At 43.5% G+C, this 26,743-nt stretch overlaps 2 protein-coding genes across 3 annotated transcripts in view; one reads left to right on the forward strand and one right to left on the reverse strand.

Moving 5' to 3' along the window:
• Window positions 1–7,323, forward strand: part of SYTL3 (synaptotagmin like 3) — a 30,469-nt gene extending 23,146 nt beyond the window's left edge. Inside the window, exons 10-15 of the mRNA XM_086461158.1 lie at window positions 84–186; window positions 2,240–2,410; window positions 2,619–2,718; window positions 3,900–4,008; window positions 4,935–5,140; window positions 6,229–7,323. Of these exons, the coding sequence (XP_086317284.1) occupies window positions 84–186; window positions 2,240–2,410; window positions 2,619–2,718; window positions 3,900–4,008; window positions 4,935–5,140; window positions 6,229–6,359 (820 nt within the window). The 3' untranslated portion in view covers window positions 6,360–7,323. The remainder of the gene's footprint in view (window positions 1–83; window positions 187–2,239; window positions 2,411–2,618; window positions 2,719–3,899; window positions 4,009–4,934; window positions 5,141–6,228) is intronic.
• Window positions 7,324–8,344: 1,021 nt separating this feature from the next.
• EZR (ezrin) lies at window positions 8,345–25,859 on the reverse strand. 2 transcript variants are annotated; one of them, XM_009953143.2, is made up of 12 exons: window positions 25,782–25,859; window positions 21,527–21,622; window positions 20,551–20,825; window positions 19,687–19,770; window positions 18,914–19,060; window positions 15,618–15,714; window positions 12,372–12,535; window positions 11,297–11,427; window positions 10,428–10,588; window positions 10,042–10,134; window positions 8,845–9,096; window positions 8,345–8,509 (listed from the first exon to the last, which is right to left on the reverse strand). In XM_009953143.2, exons 1-12 carry the CDS (start codon window positions 25,842–25,844, stop codon window positions 8,345–8,347), a joined length of 1,728 nt encoding a protein of 575 aa, XP_009951445.1. In that variant the 5' UTR covers window positions 25,845–25,859. The 2 variants fall into 2 exon arrangements, with proteins under 2 accessions (XP_009951445.1, XP_009951446.1); XM_009953144.2 differs by lacking the exons at window positions 20,551–20,825; window positions 21,527–21,622 and having other exon boundaries at window positions 25,782–25,840.
• Window positions 25,860–26,743: the final 884 nt, after the last annotated feature.

Raw genomic sequence — 26,743 nt, forward strand, 5'->3', positions numbered from 1 at the left:
AACTCTCATCTAGTTAATTTTTCTTCTTCATCCAACCCTCCCCTTCTGGTCACATTCTATATATCCTTCTCTCTATCTACAAGGTATGTTAAGGTTTATTTGCTTCCTGATAAATCTCCTCGGAGCAAGCGGAAGACAGCTGTCAAAAAGAGCACAGTGGATCCAGAATTCGATGAGACTTTGAAGGTACCGTTTGCAATTGTGTCCCCCACACGCGCTTTTCTATGGCGATGTCTCCATCTGTAAAGGACAATCCTGCAAGTTCAGAATCGTCCTGATGGGGCAAATCTAGGAGTCACTGACGGCAATAATTTAAAAAATTATGTTTTTCAATCCAAATAAGAGAAAATGCTTTTAGAGTTAAATAGTAAATTGCAAACCATCCGAAGAGTCTGTCTGTGAAAACACTTTTAGTGAATGCCAGTGTTGTTCTGAGTTACCTTGTGGCAAAAGCAAAGTGTCTTCCATAGACACATTCTTTTGTACATTCAGGAACTGGGTGTATTGCAGAGCAGTTAGTATCTTACACAAGTATCCCTTTCAACTGATAGCCCTTTTGCCAGTGCTACTGGGGGTGTCTCTCTGCAGCTAGCCGAATGCTAACCGAATTCCCCACCTCTAAAACACGGTCTGCTTCCTTTTCCCTGTGCAACTGATGCCAGGCCATCTCTTTGTAGTGTCTAATTTCAAACTTTAATAACCCTACCCAAGAACAGTAGTTTTTTTAACTGTAATTCCTTAATGCCTTGCAATATTACTTCTTGCATCCCTGTAAGAACTGTGTGTAGAAGGTAGGAGCCATTATTCTCACTTCACAGACACTTAATGAAATGTGAAGCTGAGTAGTGTCAGCTGGGAGAAGCTGGATTAGTTTGGTTGTTCCCAGCCCCAGTTTTGTATTCAGAGCACTACAAACCCATTTTCGGTGTGCATCAGCGAGTTGTGGTAGCATGTAAGATGATGAGTTCCTCAGTTGTCTTGGAAGAGATGGGAAACAAGGTTAATGGAGGAACAAACTTGTACTGCTGCTCCTTGAACTACATAAAAGTTTCAATGTTACCCCAGTCTCTCGGTGTGTATGAACATCAAGAATTTGTAGTGAGTGAAACAGGCAAAATATTTTAAAAGTCCATTGTTTAAATTTGATAACAACAAAAAAGTTTTATGTAATGTATATAATGCTCCTATAGCCCAAAGTCTGTACACAGGCTTTAAGTTGGGAGAAATAAAGAGCCTGAAGTTGGAATAATTGGTCCTAATTTTATAGTCCGTTTTCAATGCCAGAGTTGGGCAGAACTGGAAAAGGGAGAGTGAGAGCCATGTCTGAGCTGGTTGCATGAACACTAAAGGTATTTTAGTTAAAAATCTCTTAAATTAGTGTGATTATTAGTTTATCCAGAGTAGCAGAAAAGGTCAAAAGAGCACAGTGCTAGTGCAGGTAAACTACATCATGACCCTGATGTCCAACTCAGTGGGGTTCAGCTGCAAATTAAGAACCTGCATTTAGGCAGCTGCATGTAAGAGGTGTCTAAGTGCTCTTGGGAGTCACTGAAGCCCAGGGTGATTAGCCCCAGAGCCTACACCCAGCTTGTGATTCAGCAGCCTACGTGTGGGGAGCCATGTCCTTGTCCATGCCATCGCCTCCAGCTTTCAGTCCAGGTGGGTGCGGGTCACCTGTAGGCTGGGTATCACGCTTGCCAGTCTCATGTGGGTGTATTAGATACCCAGCAATGTCTCAAAGGGCTCTGACTGTGTTTTGGAGCAGATCAGGGCTTTAATTAGTGGTCAACTGAATTACTTCCTTGCCCCTACTGACTGCACTGAGTAGATGTCCACTGACCAGAATGGAAGTTTTAGCACCTTCATTAGGTGTCTTAACCTTGAACTGGCCTCCAGAGCAGCCAAATTCTGCTGGGAGGGTAAAACAGAAATAAATAAATTAAAAAAAAAAAAAACAAACCAGCAAAAATGGTCAAGAATTATTTGAAGTTCTGAATTAATAATCCAAATCTTTGGCAAGGCAGGTCAAGGTATCCCTGGAATGTTGTTTCATGTTTGGATGAGCATTATTTAGCACTTAAGTAGTGGGGTGATGTGCAAAGCACATTCAGACAACATGGTTCTGTCTGTGTCCAGGTGCCTTCAGCCATGCTGGGCTGGGCTTCCTTTGAGCAGGTTATGTGCATAAGGCCTGTGTTTCTCCTAAGTGTCGCTGTGTAAATGCTGTTTATCTTTCTAGTACAAGATCGAATACTCCCAGCTGGGAAGTCGGCAGCTTCAGATCTCTGTGTGGCATGCAGGAGCACTGAAATACAGGGTGTTTTTGGGGGAGGTGGTGATTCCTCTGGCAGCGTGGCATTTCGAAGAGAACTCGATGCAGTTGTTCAACTGGTACCAGCTCAAACCCAAGGTGATTCTTAGTTTTTGTGCTTAGTTGTATCTTAAGAGCAAGACATAGTGAAAGCTATGAAAAAGATCACTGTTCCGAGATCACTGAGGGAAAAGTGCTGTCAATCCAGCCCGTTAGTAAGATGTGTTGTAAACATAAGCAAGCTGTGAGAAAGATGTGGAACAGAACGATGGCGGTAATGCAGACTTCTGTATGTCCCTTTCTTCAGCTTGAAAAGCCTGAAGATTATCTTATCCAGTACAGTGGTGAACTCCTTGTTTCTGCAAGACTGTCGGTACCAGCCCGGTATAAAAATTTCCAGTTTGAAGGTATGAAATGTTTCATCATGCATGAATCCCTTGGCTAGAAAAGAATTGAGATCGATGAAGGACTGGCAATGTGTCCATGTAATATTCCTGTTTGGGGTTTGTGACAGCTGCTGCAAACGGTGGTTGGTGCTGTCTTTGTAATTAAAATCCAAACATTTGCCGACTTAATCTTTTTGGGTTTCATAACACCAACAAAAACTGCCCATTATAATGGCAGCAGTATGATGCATCCAGCTGTTTGGCAAGCTTGTGCTTGGCGTGGTGTTGCCAGTAGACCTTATTTTGGAGGTGATGCAGCAGTTTTACTGCCCAAGGTAGAGACTGCCAATTTAGGGAAGCGGTGGAAGGAAAATGGCTGCAAGGGTGCCAGAGCAGCACCCTTGGCTTCCTCCAGTGGTCTTATTTTAGAGAGATTGTTTCACTTGGAAGATGTTGCGTTCAAAATGTACAGTCAGGATTCAGTTTTTGGTAATAAAAGACTTTCAAGGTACATTAGGTATTGCTGTAGTATGTCAGAGCAAGCACCTGCTGGTTGAGTAAAACACATACTTTGTGGGGGAGGGATAGGACAACCTCATTTTCCTTACCTCTCTAGATCACAGAGGGGTTTAGAGCTCTAGTAATGCTCTCTGTGTCAGGACCATAGCAACAGGTAGAGACCAACAGGAGGATCTAATTAGCTGTTAGATTTATTTTGTTTCTTTTTCTTTTCCAAATGCCCCTGAAGTTACCCGTTTGCTTTCTTCTGTTTTTCTTCCCTATGCATGCCTGTGTCTTGGGTCTCTGCTCGGTAACTAGAGCTGTAGCAGAGGAGCGGTATCGCACCGTGAGTTTGGCTGTTTCTCCTGCTTCTGGCTTTGTTTCAAAGAAACACTCCTGTGGGTACTGCCCTGTGTTTGCTTTTCACAAATACAACAGAAAGCTCTGTCTTTGGAACAGGAATCACAGAACAACCTGCTACTTGTTGCTTGGGTTTGGTTTTTTTTTGTGTGTGTGTGTGTGTGTGTGCATGTGAATCATACACTGCACAAGCGATTAAAGATCTTTCAAATGATCCTAATGCAGCACAAGTCCTTATCTCAGTTGTACCACTTGGGCATTTTGCTGCTTACTTATGGCAGTATCTTAAGCTATCAGCTGACCTGACTGGTTATTTCATGTGATAAATGCTTCTATTTCAGGAAAAAAAGACCAAGGAGTTCCCAACTGCCAGCTTCAGGTTATGATATTTGGGGCCAAGAACCTGCCCGTGCTGAGAGCTGCTGGAATGCCGAACTCATTTGTTAGAGGGTACGTATGAGACTTAGTGCTTCAAATCACAAATGTCACAATGCTTCAAACAGAAAATTGCACCCATGCTGTGCACATGTAGGTATTAACGTGCTCTCATCGGGAGACTGACCTGGGAAGTGGTATTGTCCATGCTCTTAGTCAGATTTCCTTGTAATGGTGGCACTTGGGTGTCTGCATAACAGCAGCGCTCAGCAGGGCAGTGATGGGTCTCACCTGCTCTTTGGGTCCTGAATGGAGCTTGAGAATTTACTGATGTCATTCAAATTTAGAGTTTGCTAGTTTAAGTATCTGTTTTTAGACGTTAGGAGAGGAAAACACAAAGTGCAAAGCGGAGGATATTTCCATTCCTATTTTCCGCTGTGCCTTTGCAGAATTAGATACAGCTTTGGCTACATTGAAAAGGAAACTTCTCTCCTCTTCATTCTAGACATTTTAAAAGAGGAGGTACTGAATTTTTCTTCAATGTGCTTAGTAGCTTGTATGTGGGATTGTTTTACTTCCTTACTGTCAAGCATCGGATGCCATTGGAAGTGTGATACTGGGGTACACTTACAACATCTCATAAAGCTATTTCACCTGCTGTGTGGCACGTCTTTTCAGTGAAATGGATGAGCATTTTAGTTGCTTAAAGGCAAGTTTCAGGCAGTATTGAGTAACAGAATGGGGCGTAAAGGCTCCTTCAGCAGTCAGTGACAGCAAAGGAAATGCAGACCAGAAGCGCCTACTTGCACCCACACTGAAGGCAAACAGGAAAAGGAGCAAGTCCCAAAATAAACACAGTAGCACCATGTTCTACCTTGCACTTAAGTTGAACTTTTTTGCTATTTAAGGCAAACCAAAGGGCCTTAGTTGATTATTGCAAATGTTCCATTTTCTGGTTGAGAAATCAGTAACCTTGCTGAACTCTCATTGTTTTGGGGAAGTTGCCTTATCCTTCCAGATCAAGCAGAGGTAAAGCGAAAGTCTCCTGTCCTGAAGAAAGAAACCTCTCCCCAGTGGAAACACTTGTTTGTCTTTGATGGTGTTACCCCAGCTCAGTTACAGCAATCCTGCCTACACTTGACTGTCTGGGACCAGTCAACTTTCAGCTCAAGTGATCAGTTCCTAGGAGGGGCCAAGCTTGGTGCAAGTAAGTTCTTTAAGAATTGAAGGAAATTTGGGAAAAAGTAAGTTTATTTAGAATGTAAACTACATTAATACTCTACTATATATTACCTGCTTCCATGTGCCTCCACATACAGCCCCAGCCCCTGTCCTAAGCAACTTGCAATCTTGGGCTTTGATTCTGCAAGAACTGATGCGTGTGTTTCAGTTCAGGTCTCTGCAGAAGCTCAAGGGTGTCAGCAGGAATTTTCAGGAATGTGTTAGCAATTTGTTAGCATGGTAACTTTCAGGGCCAGAGCCTGGCCCTGTTAAGACAGGTGCAGAAAAGTGGGGTGGAGTTGACTCATCTAGAGCTCCATATGTATTTTTTAATATTATGTTCCTTAAGCTGTTTTCTGTGAGTTGGCTAATTTTCAATACTGTCTCCTCAAAAGGAAGCACAAGAACTAATGATTGAGTAGACTCCAACTTTGCTCATGTTTGTTCTTACTATGTTACATCCATAACTCAATTCGATCAGTGGGAGATACAAAAAATGAAACTTGCTCAGAAGGGGCTGTTGCATGTCTGCGGTTTGCGCTCTGTTCTAACACAGGAGCCAGCGCTCTTTCTCAAGGCTGAGAAAGTTCCAAGAAAGGCCCTGCTGAGCGGGTAGTTGAGCAGGGAAGCATTGTCATTTGAAGACTGCCTCAGGGAGTCTCTCACCCCTGTCTTCCCAGAGAGGAAGTGCTTTGGTTTCAGTATTTGAGATGAAAGGCTCCAAAAGATTGAGGCTCGGCCACTTCTTTATGGTATCAGCGTGCATGTTGGAGGAGTATTATATCTCAATGCTGTGCAGGCTTCCTCGTGAACGTGGGATTGTCCTACCCGGCATTTTCCTTTCTGTTAGAGCTGGGACTACCTGCTTCCGAGTGAAGATGACTATCCAAGCCCTAAGTCTAGTAATGCATTAAAGTCACTGGAGATGAACTTAGTGCCATTCTGCAGTTGTTAGTACACACAGAACAGCTGAAATTGCTATAGAAGCAGGTGGTTTGTTACCTAGTCAAGGGCCAGAAGTCAGGTAAGGCCAAGTGAAAAGTAACTGTGCCCTTTCCCTTCGCTTTCTTGCAGAGGAACTGTTTGGCTCTACAGACCTTGTTTCTGAGTCAGTGCTCCAATGGGAGGAAGTGCTCCGCAGCCCAAACGCCTGGATGGACTTCACACTTATACTGCATTCAAACAAGGAAAACTTTAAATCATGAGAGATTACCACACAGCAACATTTCCTTCCCCACGTGTGATGTTTTAAATTCAAATGGCACATACCTTTCGGGTCTGGGGAAGGGTTCTGTATGCAGTTTTCCATTTCTGGGCATAGCAGACTGATTATTTGATTTGATCACAGATAGGAATACTTCTTAGAGAAAATCACTTTAAGAAAGTTACACGCTTACATTCTGATCTTGACTTTTTATACCTGTTCAGAGAGAGCTGAAAACTAGCTTATCTTTTGCTGCAGAGGGGTGATGCCAACACCTCTGTGCTTCAGAATTATCTACAGTGCCACTGTTATTTTACATGACCCTAAGCAGCTTTGGCCTGTGGCCACATGCTTCTCGTGTGTGCTGTTTCTTGGTGCTTAAAACCAGTTGTTCAATGTATAAATTCTCCCTCTGTGGGGACGACAGCTAACAGAACAAGTGCGGCTATAGGAAGTTCCTTGTTCTTATCAGCTCTCTATGTATGATACCTCTCATCCTTACAGCAAGCATTCTTTCTCCCTTTCTAGGCCAATACAGCTTTTAAGGACTTCAGAGTTAAGGACACAGGGACTCATATGCTAAGCTCAGGAACTAAAAGAGCAGTAGCACACCTTACACAAAATACACTCCACACAAGAAACACTTGACTCCAAGTCCTTTGTTACTTTGCAGATCTTTTATTTAGATGTTTGCTGCTGTAAATAAAAAACCCACACAAGATTCAACTCAAGTATAAAGCAGCATAGATGTTGTAAATGGAAGAGAAGAGCTGACAACATACTGTATCTCACTTTCTAACAGATTTTCAAGGAAAGGGGGAGATTAGTGGGGAAGGAGTGGTCACAGAAATGCTCTCTACTAGAGAGAATACAACTGTGATATAAACAAGCAGTCCCTTCATCTTTGGAGTCTGAAACTTTAAATCAAACATTTAAAAAAATTAGAAAATTTGTTAGAAAAATAGGTGCAGTAAAATTGTATATATTGGATCATGTGTACATATAACAGTTTTCATTAAGTAAAAAAGTGATCTTTACAAATAATGCTTTGTAGCAAATAATCGGCTTCACTGTATCAGACTACAGTGGTGTTTAGGCATTTTTACAGATGCAAGTCTCATTAAATCTGAAAAGTAACAAAATATACAGAGCAAAACTATTTCCCTTTAAACTAGTATTGCAATCCACATATTGCATGGTTTTTATATATATATATAAATACTACACTATAACTGATCCGTGATGAAGCTGGAATGCAAACACACTGGCGTGCTAGATTCCAGCAGAGCATTTGCCTAGTTGTTACACGAGGAGGGTGTCAGGGTCCCTACGCCACACTTCTGAGCCATCACTGCAGAATTTCTCCAGCTGAGAACAGCTACCAGAAAAGCCCTAATTTCTAAACAAAGTAGTTCTGAGGTGGTGTCAGTTCTTTCGTGTGCAGAGGTGGGGGTAGAATGTGGGCATCCAGAGCAAAACCAGGGCATACAAACACATGTACACACATACATACAGGTGCCTGCAAGTCCTGAGTTCTACAGCCTGTCTTCTCAGCTGTTGGACTTTGCACTGTGACTAATAATACAAAGACATATGGCACAAAATTCACCCCCAGTTGCTTATTTTTAGACCAAGCTGAATCCAGCACCTGCACAGGGCACGTATCTTCAACTAGAAGCACGGCCTATTAAAATTTGTCTTGCTTAAAGAGAGATGTGACATAAGGCCTTTTGGCACTAAGCAAAGGCATGAGCAAGTTACCAGGATCAGTGGTACAATGAGTTTAACTGTACCAAATTTAACAGAAGGTATGGAATAAAAGGGAGATTCAAACACCTCTGGTTTTAGAGAACATTTGTTAAGTGTCATACAGCGACCCCTCCTCAGGGAAAAAAAAAAAAAAACCACAACAAAAAAACTCCAAACCAAGAACACAGCATTAAGATCTGCCTTTCCCACAGTCCTGCCTTCTTGTTACAAGCATCACTACATCGCCTCGAACTCATCAATTCTCTGCTTGGTGTTGCCTTGCCGGATCTGCCGCAGCGTCTTGTACTTGTCACGGCCCTGTCGCATGTTCTCCGAGTGGATAACATCATTGTGGGTCCTCTTATTTTCATCTCTAGCCTGGGCCAGCTCATCTGTCAGTGCCTGCAATATAAAGAATATTAAATACAGATTATACAGGAGAAGCTTTCAGCTCAGGACAGTCGTGTTCTTTGGTGAGAGCTGAGGTTTTCAGATGACTGGGCACATCGGTGCTATGGGTACAACGTACGCTTTCCATAAACACGACGGATGACAAGTAATCTCAAAGCCTGAGCAATGGCGGTATCTCCATCTACCTTGTCTTTAATTCAAACTGCCTATAGGAACTGTAAACAAAGAGAAACTATCATGCTTGGTGTGCTGAACCCAGTGGTTAACGGATCTATTTCCCAGGAATGATGTTTCAATCACTCCACCTCCTCCAAACGTTGTCTTACCCTCAGTTGCCTCTGGACACGCTCGTTCTTCTCAGCCTCAGTAACGCGTTTCTCCTCATTGCGGTCGTTCCTGATCCCCTCGCTGGAGAACTCCGCGCTGTAGGCAGAGTACTCGGATCCTTCATCTTGCAAGTTATCGTGGACGTGGTAGTTCACTGGCTCAAAGACAGGCAGCGGGGGTGGAGGCGGAGCAGTCATTACCAGGTGCAGCTCCTCCTTTGTCTTCACCAGATCCTCCTGGGCTTCCTTGGCCTTGGGGAAAAGAGTGAAAAATATTTTAAATGCATTTCTTACTAAACCAGCTTATTGGACACTTTGATGCTTATCTTCCCAGTGTTTTCAATCTACTATGAAAGGCAAGAAAGAGGGAGTTAAACCTCTGCAGCTGACAGTACTCTGGTACAAGGCTCATGCAGAACACCTTTTTTTTCCCGCTAGTGACGCTGTCATCATCCACTGCGTAATGCGCAGGGGATCTGAACAAAGAAGCTTCTTCCAACAAAACACAGTCTAGGAAAAATAGTTCTGTGGGAAGCTACGGTTACCTCCATCCCGTTGTCCACTCGAAGAACTGCAGGCTGTGCACACGGATTCCACAGAGCAAGAACCCAGGTTCCCCAGCTGGCATTTCTGACGCCCTTACACACTAGGCAGGCAGCTTCCTCGCTGCTTCCGCAGTTCTGCCCTCCCACACGGTCTGCAGCGCCAGTTAGAGGGCACGGGGAGCACCGGGCACTCCAAGCCTTGCAGGTTTTGGTTTTAGCACATCAAATTATTAAACTCTCCCAACCCAGGTACACGGAAGCCACTGACAACAGCACACACTCCTCAAGAGCGTAGGCACCTGTGGTGTGGCTGCATTTCCAGTGTTTTCTCTTGATTGATGTAGTGTTTTCAGACATTATGTGATGGATTAAATCCATCATTTATACAGGCACCCCTTCCCCTCCATGGCTCCAAGATGATGATCACATTTTTAGGTTTTATACTGGCTTCCACTTTGAATTTTGACTGAAGGCTTGTTGGAAGAAAGGTGCTTTCCAGGTGTATTGCACATTTGTCACAAGCCCGCCCTTCTCTGCTGTTGTACAGGTGTTTGTCTCCACATTGTTTACAGAAGCCATACCAGGCCAAGCACCGCAGTGCGCTCTGCTCACGTGTCGAACTTCAGAGCAACTTTGTAAAGCAGATACTCACTCTGATTTGCCACTCTTCAACCTCGCTCTCTTTACGCCTCCTTGCCTCTTCAAGAAGTGCAATCTTGGCTGTATACTCTGCAAGCTCTGTAGCCTGTTGAATAATAAAACTGGAATTATAAGAACTCCTAAAAAACCAAACACAACAAAGAAACACAGTTGACTGAAAAAAGACCCGAGTCTTACACTCTGCTGTAATAAAGACTGAATAGGAAGTTAAGAACAAAAAAGTAGATTGCTCATGACGGAAGCTAAGTCACAACAATGCTATCACATGGTCTAGTACTTCACTGCACTACATTCTTCCCCAGAGAACAAGGCTCTGCCTTGCTCAAAGGGCACAGTAACATTGCTGTATATCTTGTCCTCAAAATGACGGGGTCTTACCAGCTGTTCCTGGCTCTTTATCTGGTCCATAGTTTGTCTCTCCAGCTCTTCCTTGGCCTGCAGAGCAGCCAAACGGTCAGCTTCCAAGCGTTCTGCTTCCTCCTGGGCTCGTCTCCTTTCCTCCTCCAGCTGAATGGCTCTTTGGATCTGATCCGAGAGCTCTGGAAAAAGACAGATCCGTGTGGTTAGTCCACAAGCCCGGTCAAAGCGAAGGGACTAGAGACAGTCTCTCAATAACTGCAGAAGTCACCACAAGCACTTCACTCCAGCTTGCAATGTCCCTTCACTGCGCACCTCAAAGTGATTATTTGCATAATGAATCAAATAACTGAATTCAGTGGTAGTCAGCTGCACGTTATAATTAAATCTTCTGCAAGATCTTTGCACTGAAGTCTGTAACACAGACATGACTCTGCTGCCCTTAATTGACAGTTTACTGCAAGGAGCAGATGTTGCTGTCTCCAGTCTGCTCATCTGTCCATTGGAACAGAAGCTTCTGTTTTGCTGGAGACACTTGTTCCCAAAGTACTTTTTTCTGTTAGGAGTTAAATAAAAAGCACTTGAGAGCTGAGCTCTCCCTCACTGCTGGAAGAGGCTATGCTACTTAAACCCTCCTGGCAACAGGGCAAAGCAGACTTCATGCCCTTCAGTTCCCAGATCCAATCAGCAGATTTTATGTTACTTTCATGCTTTGGATGATCTCCGCAGTGTGCACACATGGGTGTATTTCTCCATATAGGTAGGTATTAACAAGCCTTGCCACGGGATCCCAGTGTCACCAGATTTAGGGTAGGTGTAGGCAGCGACCCATATAACCCTTCTATGGAGCACAATACACATGGTCTGGTCAGCCAGTACGTGTTCTTTACCTTTCTCTGCTTTCTGAGTCTTCACCTCGTACTCTTGTAGCCTCACCAGCAGCTCCTCCTTCTCCCTCAGCATTTGCTCTTTCTCCCTCTCAATTGTCTCCCTCTTCTTCTTTTCATTTTCCAGTTGCTGCCTGTTAGAAACAGATTTCATGCTTGAAGCTGCCTTTCAGACCTAAGCTATAGCCAGGCAAGAAAGTTGGCTGGGCATCTCTCCAGGCAACTCAATGGGAAAAGACTGCCACAAAACAAGAGCCAGAAGATGGAAATACTTATAGCCTGTTCCTTCATAGCTTCAGAATTTTTGATCAGTTTTGGATACCCTGTTTTGTAGAAATTTTCGTATTTTTGTTGCCCACCGCAGAAATTTAGAACAGCAAACAGCTACTAGATGCGGAGAGAGAAAACCAGGACTCTGTACTGCACAGCAGAGGAGATTTAACTTTGTTATCTCTGTCACAAGGGAAGTCAAGGAGGTGTGAAAACAAGAGCACTAAAGGGAATGAAGACAAACAAGGCACGAATACAGGAGAAAAGCAACGTGATTTCTTGAATCATAAGTAACCTACAGCCAGTGGTAGATGTTCAATGGAACTGCTAATCCTTTTTCCTCGCCTGTAAGAGGTCTCCCAGTCCCCTTTTCTCTCCTCGCAATGTACATACGTGCTCCCTGTGAAGGTTCCTCCCTTACTCCCAACAATCCCAGGGTCCAACACAAAAATCGGATCAGACACTCAGAGGCCAGGAGAGCCCCCCTCTAGGTGTGCGCCACCACGCAAGAGCCCACTCTGCCTTGCCCTGCACATCTCCTTGCAACTCTCAAGACCGCAAACAGGCCAGCAGACCGCACGGCCAGGAGTCCGAGCCCGAGGAGTAATGCTCACAGACCTGCTGCGGGATGCCCCGCGTCCAGCCCTGCAGGCCAGAGCTCTGGGGCCACACGCGCGCCTTACGGCCTCGCCCAAGCAAAACCCACGTTACCGACTGCTGCCCTGCAGGGAGAGCTGCCTGCTGGACCCTGGCAGCTCAGTGTCGCTTCTCTCTGCCACCCCATCGCCGCTTCTGTATTCAAGCTCACCTTTCCAGTTGCTTCTGGTGCTTCTCCTCCCGGGCCTGGGCTTTCATCTGTTGCACCTCAATGGTGTCGGGCTTCCTGCGCCGCATGTACAGTTCATGGTTGCCCATGCAAAGCTGCAGGATCCTCTTGTTAATTCTCAGACGAGGGGCGTAAAACACAAAGTCCTACAAGAGAGACACCACACGGTCAGTTTCCCAAGCATGCTTTCTCTTCTCCCAGCTAGCTGCAGATGGATCATCTTGCCACTGATTTCACTGTATTTGAGACACATACTCAGGCCATATAAATATAGCAGCAGGGACCGCCAATATTGTCTGAAGCCAAAACAATTGTTGTTATTTACATTCTCCATTAAAGCCTACATAGAATTGACAAGCTGTTCTACAAAAAGTATCTTTTAGAGAAAATTAACAATCTCCATTTAGAGGAGACTTTGTGGAGTTTGGAAATGTTGCAGAAGATTCTGGGTTGGCAGGTAACAACTCTAGGATTGAGTAATTAGTTTTTAAGTTTGCATGGTTTTGTGACTGAAAGATAAAAGCATGAAACTAAAAACATATTGCAGACTATTAAAGTAACTTTGTAGAATTTCCTAATCTATTTGAATCAATGTTCAAGGCACCATCTGTGTTTTTTTCAGCGAAAGAGAAGAAATACCTTCCAATATCATTCTTTCCTCTCCATGGCCTCTCCTGGTTAAATTCACTTAGGCTGCTACAGGAGTGTCAAATGAAAGCTATTTTTTTTGAACCACCAAACATACAGGTCGTATGGAATACTGTGTTGCAGGCAGTAACGAAACACAAGATATTCTAAAATTCCTGGTTCAGCAAAAAGAACAGCCCTAAATTTCTTATTATCTGTGTTATAACCAGCCTTTTACAAAAACTATACACCAGACTGGATCTTCTAGCCTGAAATCTGCTAAGAAAGAAGCCCAAGTTCACTACCCGCCTGACGATTTTTCTGAGTCCACGTTTACAGCGCAGCCTGAACTTACACACTGGACACGCTCTGCATGTCTGTGCCTTTTTCTGTGTCCTATGCGCACAGCGCTATCGGCAGTGGGCAAGCTGCCAGATTACCACCATAAACCAGTACCCATTCCTTAGAATCACTCTCCTGTGGATTGCCTCTCTGTCAGCGAGAGGCGGGACTGGGAAGGGGCACACAGCTCCACACTTTTGCGTGGCAGCGGTGACCACGGTTTTCAATCGCCTGAGCTCAGAAGCACAAGTTGTGGCTGCCTCTGTCAAAACCAGGAGTCACACTAGAAGCAACAAAAAGCTCTCCGAGTCCTACTAAGATGAACACGAACATGCTGACAAAGCCTCAATGCATTTTCCTCATTCACACGCTGACCGCAGAAGAGGCAATCAGCGCCGAGTGCTGTGCTCCCCCACTAAATCCTGCCAGAGCCACCCGAGCTGTACAGGTCTGACACTGCTAACTGTACCTGTAAGCTACTCAGCCGAACTCCTACTTCTGACAAGTAATTTTAAAAACAAACAGTCTGTTCACATTGTGACAGACAGGTCTTATCCCGAGGCAAGGTTCACTTACACGGAAGTAAATACTGAGGGCATGGACGGTGGTTGTGTTTTGTCATTTAAGGCCATGACCAAGGGACATAACATAAAAATCCTCTCCTGTCCTCAAGCCCAACCTCCCCCTGGTCTCGCGCAATGGGGAGAGCATCACAGCTCGCGATTTTAAAGACAATGTGCTGCGGATGTTGGGGTATGCAGGCAGACAGGCCTAAAAATTAAGCAGCTTATTCTAGGCCACAGGACTCTGCCCATTACATGAGTGTCCATTTAAACACTCACATGCAGAATGCTCCAAATTAAAGGAGAGTTTCCAACCCACATCTTGGGTGGACTGAGTGTTCTGCTGTAGTTATGACACTCGCCTTTTTAAATGGAGACACATGCACATGAAGAACCAGACAACTTCCTGAATGCTCAGAATCATCGACCAGATAAATTCTTCTTTCAGGCATAGCTTTAGACACACCACCACCCACAGGGAAACAGACAATTGACACAGAGGAAGGAAACATAATTGGGGATTTCAACCTTAACACTTCTCTGCATCAGCCTCTTGAAAGTCTCCCATTTCAAACTCAGTCAGATTTACTGCTGGGGAGTGGATGGAAAGGTGTGATCCATCAACAGGAGACTAATATTTTGTAATATCCACCACACGTCCAAGAGGCTCTTCACTGAGAAAAGCATGCCTGACAGACCAGCTTTCTACCTCGATGGAGTTTTGTTGGCTTTCACTAACAGCATGACAGAAAGAAGCTCCTCTCCCCCCAAACCCCAGGCTGTTATCTGGACGAAAGCCCTGCAGCACACTGTGCATTAGTATCCTTTAAATTACTGGGAGGATCTTTTTCTGTTAAAGAGATTTATAAGCCATCACCCTTTGCTAAAGCCAAACTGCTTATTATTTCCCAGGGCTGTACTTACCCACCAAAGCCAAATACTGGGGTGGGGGAAGAAAAGAAGAGGAGGCCTTTCTCAATTATTCCTATAGTTTCAGAAGACCAACAGAATGAGATCCACCTATACCAGTTATTCCACTTTTTGTTCTCAACAGGTCAAAGTTGTTAATTCTTCACTAAATAACTCTGAAAGTATTAAAAAGCAACATTAACGGGTAGCTACCTTTCAGTTCTCCACAGAAATCATATCCCTGCCATTTACCCTAGAATGGTCAATGAACACCATGGTCCTTAACTGGCTTTTACTCTTTCAGTAGTGCAGAAGTGAGCAGTGAGCACTAACATGGGAAGACATATGTATCCATGTGGTTTTGCAGCAGTACTTGAATGATTTTTGTGGATTTTTTTAATGAACAACAGAAAAGCCAAACACCAGCTTCCATGCACTGAAAGAAAAGGGGAGAGGACTAGTCTGAGTATAATCTGGCTACACAGAAGACTTTCAGAACTAGCAAAGAATCTCAGATTTAAGCATATGGCTACCTAGTTTGCTACAAAAAAAAAACAACTCTGCAGTTGTAAAATCCTTGTCTTTCTCCATGTTAGATATCGCCATAAGCCCTCTATGTAGGCTGTGCAGAAAAACAGACAGCTCTAAATACACCCTAAATACTAAGGCTCATTTTGCATCTAGGATATCTGCAGCTCTCTGCTCTCCAAAGACGACGATATTTTGAGATGAAACACTATTCGTCGTTCATATGAAGTATCCAGGAATTCGTTCTAGATATACTTACCGGTGCCTTCTTGTCAATAGGCTTTATAACAAACTTCTTGTCATTGAAAGAGATGTTTCTGATTTCACTCCAGGGGAACCCAATCTTTGGAGTCAGTCTGGAAAGAAGAGAAATATTTTTTAAGAGATGCTGCCATGAACATCTTTTTTCCCTCCACAGCTTCTAACACACAGACTTGGGGGATGCAACACTTCACACAGCTCTCCCACAGAGAGAAGACAGTAGTTGAACCAAAAACCCACAGGGAGTAGGAAAAGAAGCCCAGTCATCTCCCTTAGAGAGTCTATTCCCGTTTTGGTCAGCCACCCTACTGACCTTCGGCTATGCAACAAGGACAGTCTCTACTGAAGCCGCCTGCTCAGCTTTACCAAACACTTGCTTTAAGTTCATTTCTTTGAAATCGGGGCCCAAAACCCCCAGGTGCAGACTAGGTATACATGCTGGCCTTCCCAGAGGCTTCTCATACATCATGGGAGCCATAAGCCAAAGTAACTCAGCCACTCCCCACAGCTTCCAGCAGACACAGAGAAGTCTCCCCTGCTGTGTTACAGCTCGCCCAGTTACCTCCGCACTGCCTTCACTCCTGATGTGCTGGGCAGGCACAAACACAATTGGTAGAAGCAACTTCTTGCCCTTTGTTTCCTCCCCTAGATTACAGGCAAGGCTGGTAACAAAGAGCCCGCTCTTCCCTTCCGTGCAGACTGCTCTTTCAGCCCATCCCACTAGTCACCACGCAGAACTTTACAGGTTGGCTGTGCAATGAGCTGCACCATGTGGCGCTCCCCTACTGGAAAGCGGCCCTACGAAGTAAAGGGCAAGATTCAGACTCCCAGCTTTTCCTCGCTGCTTTGGAGTTCAGGTCGGTTGTTTGTTTAAAATCACTTCTTTAACCTTCACTAACCATTTGAGATTATGCTCTGCTTTAATTTCTCCAGACCCTTGCATATAAAAAGCATCAAGTTATTAATGAGATCAAATGTTTCCAAGTCATTCCAGTACTTCACCCTTACATACCCGCCCAGCTCTGCGGGAAGTTCCAATATTACAAGGATTTGTGTGTTTGACTGTAACTAACTCCTTTAATTCCCACCCAACCAAATATTTCTAATTTTATGTTTAATATCACATCATTATTCTTTCATTCTTCTCTTGTCAAGGGAGGGTATATTCTCCAGAGATAGTAGCTAATGATTAAGAACTGTGTCTTACATAAATGACACAAATGACCAACCAGCAATCTTCTTGTTATTATCTAACCCCTCCAACATTTGTTGTCTCTGACACGCACTGAAGTACTGACAATTATTTCTAGCAAATGGTTTCAAGACACAAGTATTTAGTGTTTAGCACTTCAACAGGCACCTATCATCATGGTGAACCTCTCAAACTCTGCCAGAATCCTTTCTATGGATCTCACTGGTTAAGGAAAAAGCTGGCAATTTTGGAAGAATTTGAGTCATTGTCACAGACATGGAAAGCTGCTACATAGCATGATTTTGCTGGCCCAAGCATAAAAAAAAAGCCAAACCAAAACTTGCTTCATTTAAAATCAGACATCAGGAATAAAATACATCCTCTTCAGAATTTACCTTTCCCTAACCTTTAACTCAACTGTGAGATTATGCAACAGGGTGTGTGCGCGTGTGTAACATTAAGTAAGAACTGTAAATAAAATGATTTGATTAGTCTAACATTAACTAATTACTCCAGCCTTCATCGTATTAGCTTAAGTGTTTTAAACCTAGATAATACAATAACCTAGACAACTAAAAATAAATAAAAATAAAACCTAAATTAATTAGTTCTATTGCAGATTCTCCTCTTTAATAAAAAAAAGCTTGAAAATACGTAGAAGCGGGACACTGACATACACTGCAGTATAGAGGCTCACACACCTATAGCACGGTCTCATTTTCCTCAGGCTGAACTTCAACAATGAAATCTTTGCCTTTTCACCTTTGCCCCAGTCCCCAAGTTTTGCACGCACAAACCAGAGGAGAGGTACCTATTACTATTTTTCTAGTCCCCGTATCTGCTCGAAAGACTTAATTACATAGTAGCAAGAGTTACAGCAGAAACAAGCAGTTTATTCCAGCAAGGTATTTGTTTTGCAAAACACTCTTGATAGCTCTTTACAGCCAATGCCTATATTCTGCCTGCTTCTGCAGCTAGAAAAACCTGTTTGTGTGACCATGGTTACATAGCAAGACTAGTCATTCAAGACTGAAGTATTACATGAGCGAAACTACTTTTCTTTCAAGTGACACTCCTTGTTTTCTGGGTGACAGCACATATTAGCATTGCAGAAAAGACTGAATTTCTCTCTGCCATCTTAACAGAAGCTCCAGAGAATTCCAATTAATATTTGGGTTGCATTCAAAGCTTTTTGGAGGCAAAGACGTAGAACAGGTGAAATCCCTTCTGTATTACAATGACAGTCTATTACAGATTAGTGACATAAGACTGACACTTGGAACACAGGTAAAAAAAAACATAAAAAAAATAGAGCAGCAGTCTAGACAGCAACACTTCATCTAAAAAATGCCATTTTAACTCCCCTTCAATCCTGCAGTTGTGGAGTATTAGAACAGCCTAGGAGGCTTAGACACAGCTGTCCTCACCTTCCTTTTACGTTTATTCATAGATGTAGCCTATCATTTCCCACCTACTATCCAATTAATAATGACTCTGCCTTTATCAGAAGGGCTGATTAAAACTATGTGTACCTCATCAAGATCTCATGTCATTCCTCGTTCGTAGTAACTATATACTTTAACTCCTCCCTGGGTTCTGGGTGTTATCCAGCTTGCGTTTCATGTCCACCCCGTAATCTGTCTTTTTCAAAACCAGGCAGTTGTACACACATCTACCATTAACTTCAGTGTAGGAATGGCCTTAGATATCCAAACACTCTGCTGATACGTTAGCCTATCTACGTTTTCGTATCGTATCCACTGCTGGCATACCTGGCAACCTGACTCAAGGAAAATGTTGGTAAACTCCTTAGTTCAGGGTTCAGCTCTGCAACGGTGCACAAGTTACGAGACGGCACTGCACAACTGACGCCTCTTTTTATATGGTAGGTAGCGTTGGCAGGCCGGGCTACACAGGTCAGGAAAGTCATGAAAGCAGAAACGATGTGAAAGCTCACTTCCTAGCACAGCTTCACCTACTGATCCAAAATTGGAAGATAAGCAAGTTCTAAACCTCGCCCTGATCCTGTAAATGAGAAATGTCCCTTGGCTCCCACACCAGCCCTTGCTCTGGGAGATCGGAGGTGAAAACAAAAGCCTTACTTATCATCCTTTTCATAGATGTTGAGCCCCAAGGCATCAACCCCCAGCCAAAGGTCAGTTCCTTTCTTATTCTTGATTTCGAAGTAGTTGATTCCATACATCTCCAGGTCTTGAGCAATCTTCAGGTATTCCAGCATGGCATTCTCTCTAGTTGAGACCGGAAGGAGAGCAGATGTTAGCTTCTCATTTACCTGACTATCTTGGAAAGCGTGAAGCCCTCAGAAGAAACACGTAACTTTTCCTAAACTCACAGACCAAAAACTGAGCATTCACCACTTGGGATTCACTTTAGATGTTGTGGTATTATACCTATGAACACACACACACACGCACATTAACCAAGCCCTAGTATTTCCAGACAGAAAATTAACAGCATTCATCTCTCTCAGCACTCATCCGTGTCTCAAGGTACCGTCAGTAGGAAAGGTATAGTACCGGAACTTGCCCCACCTGTCAAAGCAAACACTTCAATGAGCATAAGGTTAGGCATACACCTTCACTTTTTTTCCCCCCACTCAAACTCATCACTGATACACTGTACCTAGGTCCAGGATCTTCAGGAAGCAATCCAAGACACTGTTTTCAGCAGCAGTGCAAATACCTTACTGAGTTTTACCATGTGATTCAATGCTGGACTAGAAAACACACACCAAGAGTTCCCAGACACAGGCGACTCTCAGAGTCTATTTCAAAAGCGTGTTGTGGAACTGCACGCTTAACGTAATCAACCAGCAACAAAGTGACCAGCCTAAAGACCAACACAAAACACTCACTTGAGCATGCCACTGTGTTCAGCATGCCACACCTGGATCCGTTCTTCCCACTGTTCTCTGGAGAGTTTATGCTGGTCCATCACCCTACACAAGGAAAGAGATGTTAGCAAGATTAGACTTCATGTTCCGTAGCATCCATTGACTCTGATCTTTCTACAGTCTTACTGAAAAATCAGTCCCACCCGTGAAGCCTTACTGAAACCAAGAGGAAGATCCTACTCAGCCCAAACAGATATCTGTGAAGCAGAGCAATTCAGAATGAACAGAAGCTGCCTGCAAAGCCTTTCTGGTCACTGACCAGAGGCATGAGAGGCGTAAGCAGAATGCTGCAAAAGAATCACATACACGCTGTAGACACCAGCAGGTCAAAGCAAAGCAGAAGTTGGTGTCATTCCTGGAATTACACACTGCTGCAGTGTCTCACCAGGAATTGTAAACAGAAGCCATTTATTTGTTTGATAACAGACACTCATCCTGTGTGGGGATGGACTACGTAGCCTCAGACATGCTTTCCAGATACAAGATTTTTAGGACTGTACATTAGGATTAAGGACACGCAACCCAGCCTTCTCCAGGGATGACACGTTCTTGACTGAATGCTGCTCTTTTCTTCTCAAAGAGGATACATTGATACTGCCAGTTACCAGCACGGCAGCAATGTTTAGGAAAGAGCACAAAAACATACAATATGACAGATAGAAATAACAGGAAAACACCCTTCAACTAAAAAAAAAAAAACCCTAAATCATGCTTTCAGTGAAACTCTTTGTATTTAACTAGAATGCAAATTCTTTAAAAACAACACACAAAAAACACACCAAAAAAACCCCAAAAATAGGAAACTGCATCAATCAACTCCTTCACCTTTGGGGGATCAGACGCTCTGAATTGAGGTATCCAGGCTTGTGCACATCTTTGCTGTAGTCTCCGAATTTGGCCTGCACAGCGTAGGAGCCAAGAAGTACTGCTGTTTCAGGAGGACAGTAGATCTCATCGCTGAGGATCCCTTCCTTCACCTGCAGGAAGAAGAGCTTCTGCGTAATGTCCTGGATCAGCTCTTCAGACACATCCTCTGGGAAGAACTTGGCACGGAATTTGAACTGGAGGGGATTCTCCTTTCTGATTTCTTGAGCAGAAACCTGAGGATGGAGGTGACACCACAACTGAGCAGGGTTGCAAACAAAAGAATAAATTGCTTTTACACAGAAAAAAGGATTTGTGGCATCTGCCTGAAGAGGTGAGTGAATGGCAATTCTTTACCAGAATTCCTTAATTCTGGCCGCTTACTGGTATGAGAACACAGGGGAGATGCATTACGTTTTCCAACTAAGCCAGTAAAATTCTGTTTGCACAGCACACCTTGGTCACTGGAGAATGATTTGCCATGCTGTATCAGCCAGCAAACCCATCCAGTATTGTATGCATTCGGTAGAGAACAGCCCCCTGACATTAACAGGTATGTCACTGACTGCCCCATCAAGAAAAACAGTCCATACCCTCATAAGAGCTGCAAGTCCACAAACAAGGGCACACCAGAAGCACCAGCAGCCTCTGTTACAACACACAGCTGCTTCTACCCAACAAAGTACAATACCAAACTGCTGCTATACAGGTTTCTACAATTCACACAGAGAGAAAGGGCAAACTTCCACAATGCCACACCTCATCCAAAGAGTTCCCGTGGAGGTCACAAAATTCTCTCTAAAAATAATCCTAAGGTTATTAGAATTAACAAACAATCAACAACATGTATAAGGTTTGTAACATTGCAGCCAGTAACACATCAAGACCCACGTGTAAGCTTTAATTTTTGTTCAGCAATTATCTCAAAATCTGTTACCTTTTTATCAAGCTTCAGCCAAGTCTGGAATCCTTTGTTGTCCACATACTGAAGACCAAAGTACCACACTTCTCGCAAACCTATGGTTTTAACCACCTGCGACAGAAAGGTCAAAACCAAAGTTATTGTAGGTAACAGTTCATTTGAGGTTCAGGTATCCTCTCAAGTCCCGCGTTACCTGTGGGTACAGGCAACAGCCTAAACCAACTCATCTGGCACCTAATTTCATCCTGTAGACAAAGATATACAGCTGCCATAGTACAGGACAGCAATGGCACAGCCTAAGCTACTTGTCCCACCCAGTTCCTAGGATGAGACAATTCTGGGGAAACTGGGAGACACAAACAGGGCAAGTGAAAGGCCACCAGATGCTAGACTGGTACACTGGCAGCAGGTGGAGCTTCTGCTTTCTTCTATCTACTGGCCCTTCCTAAAACTGTAATTGGTGAGGCAGACAAGTTACTTCTCTCACTAAAGCTTACGGTGAGATCGTCTGTAATGGTGATAGTACTAACTACAACTAGTTAGCAGTACCAGTGGCTCAAGCGACCTTGTCTGCCAGTCACCAAAGATTGTTTGGCTGGAGGAAGCAACTGACAGATGCTTCACACAGCTACTGCACTAAGCTCCCTGTGAGGTTTTGGGAAGTAAAACAAGCTGCAAGTAATCTCAGTCAAGGGTATTCTTCTTTTAAACTCACATGAAGCCTGGTTTTGAAGGACAAAAATATACTGATGGCCCAACATCAGGACAAATTTCATTTCATATATTGTAAATACTAACCAGATGAAAGATCCAGAAACATGAACCATTGACTGGATGGCACACTTACTACCGAAAATGACCCTGTTTGGACACATTCCTTTTCCTCAGTGGAGGAGAGAGCCTAACACATTCCTGGCCTCCTCCTACTCTTGATTGCCCAGTAGTCTGCTACCAGCTCATCTACCTGTAAAGCTGTGCTCTAGACAGAGCCGAGATCTGGAAAGATCTACTACATACATATCCGGATCACTTCACAGAATCACAGCATGGCAGTTTGTGCCCGTTGCCCCTTGTCCTGTCACTGGGCACCACTGAAAAGAGCCTGGCCCCATCCTCTTGACACCCGCCCTTTAGATATTTATAAGTGTCGATAAGGTCCCCTCTTAGCCTTGACGTTAACACATCTTCCTTGATGTTACTTGCAGAGCAGACCTTCAAAAACTGATGTAGGCATCACCACAGGGAGCTGAACTGAGTGGAAGGCAAGAGCTTTCTAAAACTACTTTGCAAGTTTAGAAAGTGTGACAGACTTGAGAGGGTGTAGTTACATGTGCTTCAACAAGTCTAAGATCTCAACCAAGGATCTGTTTCACCCTCCCCATTTATAGTATTGCTGGAGACACTCCGGCTGGAGAGCAAAGCAGACTTGAGACACACAATGGTTTTTAGGGTACTCAATTAGTTTTTGCTGGAATTTCCCTTAAATTTTCTTTCTAGTGAGCTACAAGCCAGCAGGCCGTACCTGGAAGCCAGAGCTTTCTGGGGTTGGTAAGGGAGACGGGAAAAACACTGTTCTGGTTAGCACTCTGAGAATTAATGTTTGTGTGACATTGTTGAATAATGGGCAATCTTTACAGTTGAGTGATACAAGCAGAAAATTGCATAGTAGTATGAAAAATGTCACTGAACAAATACAATTTTTAAGGATAAAGAGGTCAGCACCTAATAGTTGAGGAAATGAGATAGCTTCATAGCTACACACTGTGGGCTGCATTCAGCAGGCTACTGTTCATATATTTTACTTCAGCAGGGCGATAAGTAACTACTTATAACTACCTAGAAGTAATGTTAAAAAAACCCCACAACCCAACAAACAAAAAACCCCAAACCCCCCAACTTTTTAAAAAAGAGCTCTGGTCTGAAAATACTTCAGCCTTTACCTGACTAAAATTCCTTTTACCTTCTCCCCCAAAGTGGCTTGTTTCACCACAGAACAGGTAAGTTTCCTGACAGCTAGACATATTTTTAGAACGGTCAGAACTGGGCTTTATCCAGTCTAGCAGAAAAGCACAGGTATGTTGAGCTTAGTACTTCCCGTTGCACAAAAAAGTGTTGCAATTTCGTTAAAATAAAGAGTTGCATAAATCAAGCAGTTATCGGGTCAGTATCTGTGAATGTCTCTTACAACAGAAAAAGTACAATTTTTCTATAAATCAAGTTAGAAAGCTTGCAAGAGTTATGACCCCTCAAGTTCTTCCCAAAATCTAAAGGCAAGGAAGAAGAAAGTATTAAGCTAAACTTCACACTGACCACTTGAGTTGCAATACAAAGAACAGAGACATGAATGTTTTAGCCTTTATTCTGGGCAATGGTTTGTAAACTTCCTCCATAGCAAAACAAGGAACAACTAAGCACCAAGGCGTTATATTCAAGATGGGAGACACATCATATCCCCGCTTCCCCCCACGGCCGCTTCAAAATGCATGAAGCGGCAAACCTTAAGTCTGCCCTTTCCACCCAGAAATGCATTCACTCCCAGAAACTGCCAGTGGCACACTTGCCTCCATTTGAATTTCTTTTCTTTGTGGCCAGGATGGCATGGCACACAACTGCCTGTGAGGTACTCCAGCCAGCTGCAGAGCCCACTGCTTGGTTCTCAGGACACCTCGGACCATTGCGGCATAAACTCTGTACAGGTCTGGCTTGAGCAGAGTTGAACTCACCATTCACAGGTTTCCACCAGGTATTTTCTCCTTTCTATAACAGGGAGCTATAATCCACCTTATATGCAGGATACACTTATATTAGCAAAGCCTAAAGCACAAGGCTACTGCCTGAATAGTTTCTGTAGTTGACAGCCAGGCCAAGGAATCATCTTGTGGTTTTTAAAAATAGCTTGCTTCAACACCCTTTCCCCCCCACAGTGGTTCTGCAGTTCAAGTTGGGCCACTCCCCACACCTTTGAAAACCTGTTCCCTCCATAGGCTTTATCTGAGTGTAAACTCCACCTGAGATAAGGGCCCAGTAAAAAGCTTGCAAAGCAGAAGTGAAGAGAGGATGTCAGAACAGTCGCAGCTAAACATACAGTCTTCACCTTCCCCAGTTTTGTGCTGCGCACTTCTACCTTAGTCTTCTCTTGATATGCAGAAGCACACCCCAACAAGGTATGGACTATGGAGAAGAATTTCCAACCACAGGTTTTAAACCCAAGCCATAGGATCTAAGGAGCCAATCTTTGTGAGGTGATAGTCTATCCCAGTAGTGCTGCAATAAGCAGTCTTCAGAAATCCAGAACTACCTAGACAGCAACCTAGAAGTATCTTGGATCTGAAGCACCCTGCCTTTTTCCACATCCTCAGGATTTTCTGCTTCTCAGCTGGAGGTCAAGAAAGTAGTTTCTCTTCTATCAAAGAGATGACCCTCACTCTTTAACAGATGTGAGCATATGGGGGGTAGGAAGGGAAAAGTCCTTATTGAATCCTTGTCATCTCGTCATAAGGAACATAGGAACATGTTACACTGTCTGAGCCAAGGCATTGTTTTATAAAAACCTGGCTTTTAGTAATTTGGCTTTTTCTACCCTCAGAGACAAAACCAGAGTTTCCTCGTTTGGGTTAACATGGAAGGGGCTGGGGGAGGAGGTTACCCTGATGCAAATGTGATCAGCAGTAAATGAAGGCCAAACACCAAATGCCGGTTCCATAAAAAGGCAGGTTTCATGTGCACTACACCAAACTGCCAGTCAATGAATACTTGACATTTATCCCAAGTTGCTGCATGGGGATCACAAACTCTTCTGGTTTTCCAGTAATTTGGGAAACTCAAACACCTGTGGCAAGTGGCTACCTCCAATTCAGCTTCTGAATGAACGTAGCTAGCCATCTGAAGATCTGATTCTGATGAGTTTTATGCACAGGGACAGTATTTTGACTTTAGGAAATAACTAAGAGCTAAGCGGTATTTCAAAGCAAGAGGTGCATTTTTTACATGCTACCTATGCTGCCTAGACATTTTAGATCCCTTATGACATTTCATCACCCAATGCTGCTAGGAAGACAGGTTTCACTGGAACATAACATACCTGGAATTTTTTTTTTTTTTTCTTTTACCGTGGGGGAATTTAGAGATCTTAGTTCAGACCAAGGCCCTTTGATTATGGGGTGGAGAAAAGAAAGGTAGGTAGGTTTGGAATCCAGTCTTAATAAAACACTACAGTCTGAAATGTACTTAAAGCTTTAACAACAAGAGCCTGTACCAACCCTTCACTGACCTGGTCAAACAGCTGTTTGCCTGTAGTGTTTGGCTGGATGGCAAACTCCAGCTCTGCATCCATAGTAACAACTCGAACGTTGATCTAAGGAGAAAAAACAAAAAGCATTGTTTAAGATGTATTAAAAGCTGTTTGTCAGTATTAACATAGTACTGTGTACAACACAGCCTCCACGCTTTGATGCACTGACGTAACCTCTACAATATACACACTTAAGCCCCAATGAGATTTGTGTTATCACACCAGCAAACTTAATTGGGCCACTGACTTTGCCGTCTGTATCCATATTGCTCTGCAGGTTTTCCTACTCAACACACAATTGGACTGAGCTTCTGGTTAAATGAGAGGGCATTTTAGAGTTGAACATTTCCAGGCCTAAATCCCCTTGGAATAAGAGCTCCTGTGAGTGCACAGCATAGCTGCCTGCAGGCCATCCCTTGGATTACAAAAGGCACTAATGACTAAATTAAATTTAAGACTTATAATTTAACTTCCATTTATATATTAGAGCTGGAATTAATTTGAGATTTTAAAGGCAAAAGACTGCAAATTATTCTTATGAAGCAACCAGCATTAACCTGATAAACACTCATTCTTTTGCTCATAAAAATCTACTCAGCACATAAAACCAGCAGTTACAGGTACTGAATGATACTACAGGGCAAGAGTTCACCAAGCTATTGGTGTTAAGTGAAGAAACAACATAACCAGATTTACTGCAATGGCAGAAGTAGACTGCAAGACAGATGTTCCTATTGTATGCAGAAGGCAAGAGTGTTTAATGACTAGAAAAAGTCTATTAGCAGTTAATCAGGAGGCAAAAGGAGCAACTAAGCTTGCAAGCAATAGCATAAGAACCAGCAAAACGGCAAATCAGGAAAGGATTATCTCCAACTGTTCTGACTACAGCAGACTATATTGCTTGCTGTGTTATACTATGTCTCAATAAAAACGACCCCAAA

The sequence above is a fragment of the Leptosomus discolor genome, chromosome 2 (assembly GCF_034619465.1).
Source record: "Leptosomus discolor isolate bLepDis1 chromosome 2, bLepDis1.hap2, whole genome shotgun sequence".
NCBI lineage: Eukaryota > Metazoa > Chordata > Aves > Leptosomiformes > Leptosomidae > Leptosomus > Leptosomus discolor.

Coding starts and splice junctions, on each gene's coding strand:
- EZR (XM_009953143.2), bottom strand. CDS start 25,844: ATGGATGCAGAGCTGGAGTTTGCCATCCAGCCAAACACTACAGGCAAA. Junction 20,826..21,526: donor GGCTGAAGCTTGATAAAAAG/GTAACAGATTTT, acceptor CTCCATCCTCAG/GTTTCTGCTCAAGAAATCAG. Junction 9,097..10,041: donor TTGAAGAGTGGCAAATCAGA/GTGAGTATCTGC, acceptor CTTTTCCCCAAG/GCCAAGGAAGCCCAGGAGGA.